This window comes from Protomyctophum bolini, assembly GCF_963924005.1.
Source record: "Protomyctophum bolini genome assembly, chromosome: 12".
NCBI classification, from domain to species: Eukaryota; Metazoa; Chordata; class Actinopteri; order Myctophiformes; family Myctophidae; genus Protomyctophum; species Protomyctophum bolini.
This window is the reverse complement of record NC_137873.1, coordinates 24,961,543-24,971,728: the sequence shown is the minus strand read 5'-3', so window position 1 is coordinate 24,971,728 and position 10,186 is coordinate 24,961,543. Positions and strand designations below refer to the sequence as shown.

General features: G+C 43.9%; 1 protein-coding gene across 2 annotated transcripts; it reads left to right on the top strand.

Moving 5' to 3' along the window:
* The first annotated feature begins 1,495 nt into the window (after positions 1–1,495).
* LOC308325162 (angiopoietin-related protein 3-like) lies at positions 1,496–9,038 on the top strand. Of its 2 annotated transcripts, XM_080777580.1 has the most exons (8): positions 1,496–1,598; positions 4,723–5,148; positions 5,539–5,649; positions 6,455–6,566; positions 6,851–6,967; positions 7,936–8,031; positions 8,126–8,398; positions 8,705–9,038. In XM_080777580.1, exons 1-8 carry the CDS (start codon positions 1,533–1,535, stop codon positions 8,923–8,925), a joined length of 1,422 nt encoding a protein of 473 aa, XP_080633706.1. In that variant the 5' UTR covers positions 1,496–1,532; the 3' UTR covers positions 8,926–9,038. The 2 variants fall into 2 exon arrangements, with proteins under 2 accessions (XP_080633706.1, XP_080633705.1); XM_080777579.1 differs by lacking the exon at positions 1,496–1,598 and having other exon boundaries at positions 4,603–5,148.
* The last annotated feature ends 1,148 nt before the right edge of the window (positions 9,039–10,186 follow it).

The window sequence follows — 10,186 nt, the reverse complement described above, 5'->3', positions numbered from 1 at the left end:
ACTGGAGCATTTACAGTACACTGTCCTTTTATTAAAACAATGACAACTGCTATAATGTCTATAATCATTTTTGCTAAATAGCATCGTTGCAACAACAGAATGCCAATATACACCAGTTTTTTTTCTACCCTCAATTTCTCCAGAATTAGACATTTGGTTTAAGGCAATGATTGGATAAATCTCAAGTTGGCACAGATTTTGTAAGCACAGCAAATAGCATAGTCGATCATCCAAGCAATCTATCTACTGTATCTATAAATGTCTGTCTGTCTGTCTGTCTGTCTGTCTGTCTGTCTGTCTGTCTGTCTGTCTGTCTGTCTGTCTGTCTGTCTGTCTGTCTGTCTGTCTGTCTGTCTGTCTGTCTGTCTGTCGCTCTAATTAATTAGTCTCATGTCCAGCAGTTGCGCCTAGTTTCTCCCTGCGGATCCTGCCGGGAGCTGCCTCTGCATTTCCTGTTGTCCAGAACCAGCACAAAAGCCTAATTTGGCATGCTTGACAATGAACTCCATATATGGGCATAACATACATAATAACTGGGTGCAGTATGCATTTCCAACTTGCATCGTTCCAAGTTGACCAGTGCCCAAAGGGCACCACTCTAGTAGTTGATAAATTAAGGCATGTGTGATCGTTTTTGCAGACACACACAGAACACGCGTGCGCACGCGTGAACAAACAGTCAATACCCACATGCCTCACTCTCCCTCACCCACCTGATCAAACACACCCGCCCCCATTTACGCCTAGATACATACAGCCTGTTCAGTCGATTAGAATGATGGTCCAATTTCACATTTGGCTTGATAAAAGTACCTGCAGCACATGGCATGTAGACTAACGTAGCCTCATGGGCCCCCAGCTGGTGTCAGAGGTGAAGTGAGGGCTATGTTTGCTGTGTCCACACACTCAGAGGTGCATATAAAGTATAGCCAGTTAACATTTAACAGAGGAAAGACAGTAGAGAAGTTCATCAACTCAACTCATGGAGGATGAATGAATACTTGAGTCATTCCACGAAACCGGTACGATTTGCGGTCTGATTTGCGGTGTATTTTGCCATGTGGTCTCCTCTTATCACCACAGGTAGAGTAGTGGCCATCTTGAGTAAAAAAAATCACAACCTCCTTCCACTCAACCCCATTAAAATTATTTTTCAAAATCTTTATCCCACAATTTTGGAACTCACTTTTCACCCACTGTCAATTATGTAATGTATTCCTGGGCGCTACACTTCCTCTGTCAACCTGGGGGGCAACGGACTGACCTCATGCTTCCTTCTATGCATGAGGAGTCCATGCTGCTTCTTTTCACCTGACAGGGGAGAGTTTCCCCGGCTGGACGTAGCGGGTGGAAGGAATACGTTATTCCAACCAGTTCCTTTCCCCTCCATCAGGCGCCCCGGGGGAGGTAGTTTAGAGACCAGGATTACTGCATGTTTTTGTGAGGGTACCTACCCTAGGGGACACGGGGAGAACATGCAAACTCCACACAGAAAGGCCCTTTCGCCAACCCCGCCTTGGGTATGGGCACTGATGACGCGGAGGAGAGAACACGCCCACAGTGTCCCCAGCGGGAGTCAAACCCAGGACCTTCTAAATGTGAGGCGACAGCAGTAGCACTACCAACTGTGCCACCGTGACCCCTTTATATTATATATTATATCTATACTATATTATATTATTCTATATAAAAATATTAATTTAATGCCTGAGATGGGAAAATTTGTTCTTAATGTCGAATTTTCTAAAATAACTAAATGATTGACTTACTTACTCTTAATTCGGTCCTTGGCAGCATTCTGCGTGGTTTGGGCTGCCCAGGGTTCCTTTTGCCAGTGTTGGTGTATGGTGTCCATCTTTTTCCTGTTGGTGTATGGTGTCCATCTTTTTCCTGTTGGTGTATGGTGTCCATCTTTTTCCTGTTGGTGTATGGCGTGTTGGTGTATGGCGTGTCCATCTTTTGTGATCAACACTATTATGTCATAGCCCCCCAGGTACCTGTTTTGGTGGGGCATACGATCTGGCATATTCGTCTGAGGCATCCATTCCATTGTGATTGTTTTCCTCATGGCCGACAATGCTATACCGAATGCTATCAAGACTTTCAATTGGGCTCTGTTCTAGAATAGGTTGGGATCCACTGGAATAGACCACCAGATAGAAGAATGATTCCACCGATCTTGGATTAGTGCATGCATGCATGTGCATATTAGGGTCAGCAGGGCGCGGGTACACCATTCACTATTTGTTTAGGACTGATTATCTGGCCTGGGCCGTGGCTCAGCGGTCCAGGTACCTTGGCTGGCAATCCAGTCTGGCAGTATGCCACAAGTTTGATCCCGACGACGGCCTTCACTGCATGTCACCCCCGCCTCTCTCTCCTCATTTCCTGTTAGCCTACTGTCTATCCCTCTATAAAAATATATATAAAATAAAGGCGAAAGCCAAAAAATAATATATATATATATATATATATATATATATATATATATATATATATATATATATATATATAAAATATTTTTATGGAAATGCTGCTATAGGAGTGCTACAAAGCAACCGTCAGCAGTTCTCAGGCTGAGTGCACATTCATTGTTTTATGGAAGTGCTTTAATGGCAATGTGCACCAATAGCGTCGGATCCCTAAGGGAAGTCAATGTGCCAGCCAGGCATTATGGTCAGGAGACACTGCAGGATAGAAAGCTGCCATGAGATCTATATTAATGTCAAAGGCATGGGTCTGACTTTAGACACATATCTCACAGTTTCCTTTCACTTTCCTTTTGAAGGGCTTGGCTTTAAACTCAGCTGTCTTTATCAGCTGATAAGGAGACAACCAGGAAACCTACTAATATCTTCATTTGAATAATGTTTGCCACTTTGCTGATTGCAGGCTGGTGTATGCCCGCTGCATTCAAGTATGTCTGACTGTTACACAACATAGGCTACTGTTCAACTCAATATACAGTTGAAGTGTCCACATAAATTGGTGTTGTTTGGTTTCTGTTGTGTGTAATGTCAGACCAGGGAGAGAGAGAGAGAGAGAGAGAGAGATACAGTATGTGATATTGGATTAACCAGCCGATTAACCTATACAATTAATTTTAGCAAATTGTCAATGGCTTTGCGGCCCAGTTCCCCCCAAGGGCCCCTGAGAGTCAAGGGCCCCTGGGCCTGTGTGTGTGTGTATGTGAAGAGCCCGCCTCTTTTACTTAGAAATCAATAACATGCCCCACCTTTCCTCCCAGGACGAATTAGCCATTGGGCTAGTGGGGGGCCCAATGGTGTGGGCCCTGTGGGGGGGCATGTTAGTGATAAGAGGAGGATCTCTTCACATGATACACTATTGGTCCTTCTCTGACCAAAATAACAGAAGACAAACTAATTATAATCAGTGGCAAAACAGTTGTAGGTGAAGTTTCATAATCAATACTGACGTTAACTGGGTCATTTAGTTTAAAAATAAACCAGTTACATAACATAACTTCACTGACACACAATTACCTTGAGAGCCATAACTGGAGCATAGTCTTGCGTTGGTCAAGTTCAAATAGTCAGAGGCAATGGCATCTAGGGTACTCACCACCAAAACATAGAGATTATTTTTTAGATTAGTCATGCTGTTACAAAATAAACTTGTAAACATTTAAATAATAATACTAATAGTACTAAAAAAAATTGCTTGCAGCTCTTAGACTTTTGGAATTTTGCTGAGTGACCCCTGAGCCATCTTAAAGGGACACTTCACCCTTTTTGCAAAAATATATATGTTAATGACGTTTAGAAGCTTTAGAACACTTTCCTGGGGGTATTTATGTGTGTAATATGTGGTTTTAGATATTTTAGATTGTAGCAGTGAGCCTGTTGTCTCTGATGTCATGTACACTGGTCTCACTACCTTCCTGGACTACAATTCCCATAATTCGTTGGTGCACTGCTCCTCCTTGTGGATAGGGGGGTGAGCTGTCTTACTGAGACATGTAGTCCAGGAAGGAAGTGAGCCCAGTGTCCATGACATCAGAGACAACAGGCTCACTGCTACAATCTAAAATATCTAAAACCACATATTACACAAGTGTTCCAAAGCTTCTAAACGTCATTAACATATATTTTTTTGCAAAAAGGGTGAAGTGTCCCTTTAAGTAAGTAGCCCTGCCGTAAAGTATCACAATTAATTTGTCAAGGTTTTAAATATACATACCAAGGCATTTATTTTTTACATACATACAGTATACATACAGTACATACATACATACATACATACATACATTTCTCTACCTATACATTTTTTATATTCATATTATTATCAATAAAGTGTTAAAGTGTTTTGCCAATTATTTGGGGGCCCACTTGCAATATCCTCACGGCCCACCAGTGGGCCCCGGTCCATCGGTTGGGCCCAGTGTGTAATATTATCAGCCCTTTAATGAGTCACTGTCAGGGCAGGCAGGAAGCCATATCCTAGAAACAGATCGGACAGGTTAATGATTGAAGTGGTCGTCCAGCCAGCGTGTATAAAAAGCCCAGGGTCTTTGTCCAGCGGTGTCCTTTACACAGAGAGGAACAGAGAGCGGACTGGCTGCCTCGGTGACAACATCGCAGAGCTTTTGAAACTGAAGCAGAATAACACCCAACTATGAAGCTGACTCTAACTCTCGTGCTTGTCACCATGGCTGCTTGCGCCTCTATCCTCTGTGGCACCTCGGCGGATCCTCTTCCTCAGCCCGAGGCTCCCCCCGCCGAAACCCCCCCTCGCTCCCGCTTCGCAGCCCTGGACGACGTGCGCCTCCTGGCCACCGGCCTCCTCCAGCTGGGCCAGAGCCTCCGGGAGTTTGTCCACAAGACCAAGGGACAGATCAACGACATCTTCCAGAAGCTCCAGAACTTTGACTTTTACTTCAACCAGCTGTCCAACATGGCCAGTGAGATAAAAGAGGAGGAGGAGGAGCTGAAGAAGACCACGGTGGTGCTGAAGGCCAACAACGACCAGCTGAAGAACCAGTCTTTGGAGATCAGCTCCAAGGTGGACTACATCCTGCAGGAGCGTCAGCAGCTGCAGAGCGCGGTGGGAGGCCTGGAGCAGAGGGTGAGGAGCCTGTCGCTGGACATGGTGGGCAGCCGACAGCTGGAAGAGATCACCGCCCTGAGGGTGAGTCACTCACTGCCAGCACCAGGAACGGCTTTGGGCTTTCACTGTAGAAAAGCAGAATGCCGCACACCCAAAGTTGTAGAGGCACAGATAAATAAGTAAATAGCAGGGATAATGATAGCGGTTAATGTTGTTAATGTTAGAGAACAAAAAAACAAAGGAGAGAAACTTGAGTCTGTGACCTTATTTTTATTTTCATGGTGAAATCATTTTGCCTCTGAAATAGCCAAATTTGAAACCAACCAATTCATTCATATAGGCAATTTAAAAAAAGGTATACAGTTGTATAGGATTCTGTGGTGTTGTTTTTAACCACAGTATAATTACTGACCCTATTGCAATAGTCTTGCTAGTGTATTTTTAACATGTCTTCCTTTGTGTATTTATCAGGAGTTGAGTCACACTCAGGAGCGGAGCATCGTTGACCTGCTGAGAGCTGTAAAGGAACAGAGTGAACAACTAAACTACCAGAGAATGAAAATCAACATCCTGGAGGAGAAGGTACTCATTATTTTTATTAAGCGTTATGGTGATTATGATTAACCACTAAATCCTAACTATCCTAAATACTGATGTTGCTATAATATCAGTGGTGCTAGAATTCTTTCATGTCAAGGACCCCCAAATTGATAGTTATGATTTGGACCCCTATCTGAAATTATTTTGTTCCACAGGGACCCCCAGAAGCAAAGATTTGAGTAAAGAATGTTTGCTATAAAATATTGATTTGCATAATTTTTCAAAACTACAAGGCAGCTCACAGCGCATCACAAATGTGCTATGAGCTTGTATATCTGCTATATTTTAATAGCCAAAGTATAAAATATGGTTAAAGTGGTTAAAGATTGTGATATGCAATGACACTGATGATTTACCGGTTTTAATGGGTTAACCACTTAATTCTTTTACTTATACTAAAATGTTCTAAAATAGCAAATATAACCGATCAACGTGTTACTTGCATCACAGTGCATTATGAGCTTGCTAGGGTGAAAGTGGTTAAAGGACACGCATTTTCCTTGATTTCTTTCACCCCTTGTCATTATCATGTGACTTCTTAATATTATTAGATTCCAAATGCATGATTTACTTACAATTTAGCAGAATAACCAGCTGAAAACCATTTTTTCTGTCCAGCCACCTCATACTCATAATAAAGATTTCCCTCAAAGCGCAATAATAAAAATAGAAAAGCTACTCTAAAACTAAATGTTGAAACCCTGCTATTAATTTAGAGAATTGTTCATGTCAATAAAAATGGCCATAAACTAAAGTGCTGTGGTCTTATAACAATTATCCTCTCCAGCTCGCTACCAACACACTTGTCCAAGAGACTGTGGAGACGATGACTGACATCTCCGTCTCTGAAACACCCACCCTGACTCCTTTTCTGTCAACTAACGGTTCACAAACGAATGGTAAGTTCATTCAGAAAGCATTCTGCCTAAAAAGCAGTTGACATTAGATTAATCAATAACAAGAGGCCACAGTTAAATCATCTGATGATTTATTTTAGGATGAATCTCTTCCATGCTCTAGTGACTAGTCTAATCTAAATCTGTGTGTGTGTGTGTGTGTGTGTGTGTGTGTGTGTGTGTGTGTGTGTGTGTGTGTGTGTGTGTGTGTGTGTGTGTGTGTGTGTGTGTGTGTGTGTGTGTGTGTGTGTGTGTGTGTGCGTGCGTGCGTGGGGTTGCGTGTCTAGTGAGTCTACCGTCAGACTGCAGCGATCTGTACGACAGAGGTGAGCGAGTGAGCGGTGTCTATGCCATCAGGCCTGAAGGACATCCAGCCTTCATGGCCTACTGTGATATGACCCAAGGTAAAATACAGTCAATATCACACTTTAACCACTTCAACCCCCTCAGGGCTCAATACTAGTGTACATGTTTTGTTTTCTGTTATTGTGGGGAAAGCTTTAGCTGAAATTAACGCAGTGCAACGCGTTGTGAGTTTGTCGATCGGCTATTTTCCTTCTAAATTCACCCCCCACAATATGGTTGCTGCGGTTTAAGTGGTTAATCATTTGAGTTTCAATCATCAAAACTTAATTTATAAAGATCATGAGTGATGTGAATGAAGAATTTGGTGTAGACTGTAGAGTGAAGAGATTTGGTGTAGAGAGACGCCTTGGAATCCTAAATGAAATATAGGCCTATTATATGTTTTAACTGGTTATGAATTATATATGACAGGGGGCACGGTGGCACAGTTGGTAGTGCTGTCGCCTCACAGCTAGAAGGTCCTGGGTTCGATTCCCGCTCGGGACGCTGTGGGTGCTGGCGGCGTGTTTCCTCCTCCGCGTCATCAGTGCCCATACCCGAAGGCGGGGTTGGCGAAAGGGCCTTTCTGTGTGGAGTTTGCATGTTCTCCCCGTGTCCCCTAGGGTAGGTACCCTCACAAAAAACATGCAGTAATCCTGGTCACTAAACTGCCTCCCCCTGGACAGCCGGGGCGCCTGATGGAGGGGAAAGGAACTGGTTGGAATAACGTGTTCCTTCCACGCGCTACGTCCAACCAGGGATTGGATTGGAAGGAGCAACTTGTACACTCAGGCATGAAGGAAGCATGAGTTCAAGTCCGTTGCTCTCCCCTTGTCCCCCATATAATGGGGACTAGGTTGGTGGAGGGTGTGTAGAGCCCAGGATCACATTAGATGATTGACACAGGGGTGAAAAATGGGTTACAAAATCGTGGGATAAAAAATATATATAAAAAAACAAATATACAGTCATATACAGTATAAATTAAGTAATTAAGTTGGCCTGATCTTTTCTTCTCTCCATTCAGATGGTGGTTCAACGGTCATTCAGAGGCGAAAGGACGGGTCAGTGAACTTTGATCAGACCTGGGAAGAATATGAAAACGGATTCGGGGAGTTTCAAGGTGAGTAGCCAGAAGATAAACGTTTCATATGGTTATTTTCTAGGTTCTAACCATAAATAATATATAAATTAAAATTAACCATTTCTTATTCCAGGTGAGTTCTGGCTGGGTCTGAAGAAGATCTACTCCCTGGCGTCTAACGGAGACCGTGTCCTCCACATCCAGCTGGAGGACTGGAAACAAGGCACACGCTCCATCGAGTACAGCTTCTCTCTGGAGGGCCCCGACAGCAGCTACACCATCCACCTGGCGCAGGCGTCCGGGGACCTGCCCGATGCCATGATCAACCACACGGGCATGATGTTCTCCACCAAGGACAGGGACAACGACAACCACCAGGACTCCAACTGCGCACTCGACTACACAGGTAGACAAAATATTCTATTATTATTATCACTTGCACAACACTAAAGGGCAACAGGGATTTTTGTATGTGTACATAAAACTTAACAGAATTAAGATTGCCATGAACCCTTAAACCCATAGCGGCCCGAACCTCAAACGGGGGTACTAAACGACGAGACAAAATGGGGGGAAAAAAAGATTACTGTACACTGCAATAAAAAGCATTTAATGTGATGCTTTGCTGTGAAGGTAGTGTACAGTACGTGACACTGACCAAGCTTGTTTTCCGACTGCTTGTGCCCGCATGGCATTTATGTCACTTCCCCAGGCGGCTGGTGGTTCAATGCCTGCGGGGACACCAACTTGAACGGGAGGTACACACACCTCAGGCCAAAGGGGCGCTCGGAGCGCAGGAGGGGCATCCAGTGGCGGCCGAGCCGGAGGACGGCCTACTCCCTTCGCCATACCCAGATATCTATCGGCCCTGCGTCTGCCCGACGCCCTGCTGTGTCCACAACTCCGGCGTCCACCGAACTGAACTTTATCTGAACTGACATCGCCAAAGATCAACGTAAATTACCTTAAGAAAGTTGACTTTCACCAAATCTTGCACCAAATCACAACATCTCATGACACTTTACACATAGAGAAGGTCAAGACAACACTTTTTAGGATAAACGAAAAGAAAAAACTACCCACAGGAAGAAGCCTTGAGCAGAACCTGGCTCTAGGTGGTTGGCCATCTGACTCAACCTGTTGGGTTGTTTGAGTGAGACAGGGAGAGAGACAGACAGACCAACAGACAGACAGAGGCATACTGTAGATGCCCAGGAAGGACAATAACAACTATAATAACAGTCTGCATCCATAGACCATGGAAACCCTCAACAGCTGGGGAATCCATAATCATGATGCACGCAAGAAACACCCTACTTAACATGCACAGCACACGAGCACAGTCCCACCGTGGCAGAGGGACACGTGGACTGCTGTGATGTACGTACTGTACAGTATACACACAGTACTATTAAGGCATGGAAAGATTGATAGGGAAGAGAACATTTTCCTGGAACAGTCAAATCTCTGCAGGGCTAAGATTAAAGGCAGTCACACAGAATATTGAGTCAGCTGTAATACCTCTTAGTGGAATTTCTGTCCTAAATACAAAGTCAGCCAGCCCAAGAGAACAAGCGAAAGGAAGGTTTGTCCCCATCAGTGACCACCGTAGTATCTCAGACGAACGCATCCAAATTAACGGGGAGATACTCCGAGAGAAACATGTTGAAATGTGGTCGGGTCGGGATTAAAATGATCGAGTCCTCATATTTTTCCACTCATTTGAAGAGGTCATTTGAATAGAACAGAATGCACATGACTGAGTCACATTGACTCTCTGCATACAGTATTGTAAATACCATATTTTTGATACAATAAATAATAAAGAGTTTAATTATTAACTGAATTATTTGTGAAAGGCTAATGTTTACTTTAGTCCCGACAACCTAAGATCGGGGCCCCACTGAGAGCGTTGCGTTGTGTTTGGACGGTGTCAAACAATTAACCGGGTCAAATGGGTGACGCCTCCACACGCAACTGTCGGCAGCTGAGCACCCTTCATTGATTAAAACGGGAACATTCCCTGCGTTGGCGATGACGTGACGCTGACGGACGCTGCTGTTTGAAGCGGGTGAATGTCTGTTTTCTTTTTTCTTTTGTTGTTGCAAAATTCCCTCAAAGCTAAATGACATAACATGTAATTCATTAACTCTAGTCTAGTTATGCGATGCCAACTTACTGTGGACTTAGGATT

Bases quoted from the DNA above. Each gene is read 5' to 3' on its own strand.
- LOC308325162 (XM_080777579.1), top strand. From the start codon at position 4,636: ATGAAGCTGACTCTAACTCTCGTGCTTGTCACCATGGCTGCTTGCGCC. The intron at 6,567-6,850 runs GTAAGTTCATTC...TTGCGTGTCTAG, and splicing joins TAACGGTTCACAAACGAATG to TGAGTCTACCGTCAGACTGC. The intron at 8,399-8,704 runs GTAGACAAAATA...TCACTTCCCCAG, and splicing joins CTGCGCACTCGACTACACAG to GCGGCTGGTGGTTCAATGCC.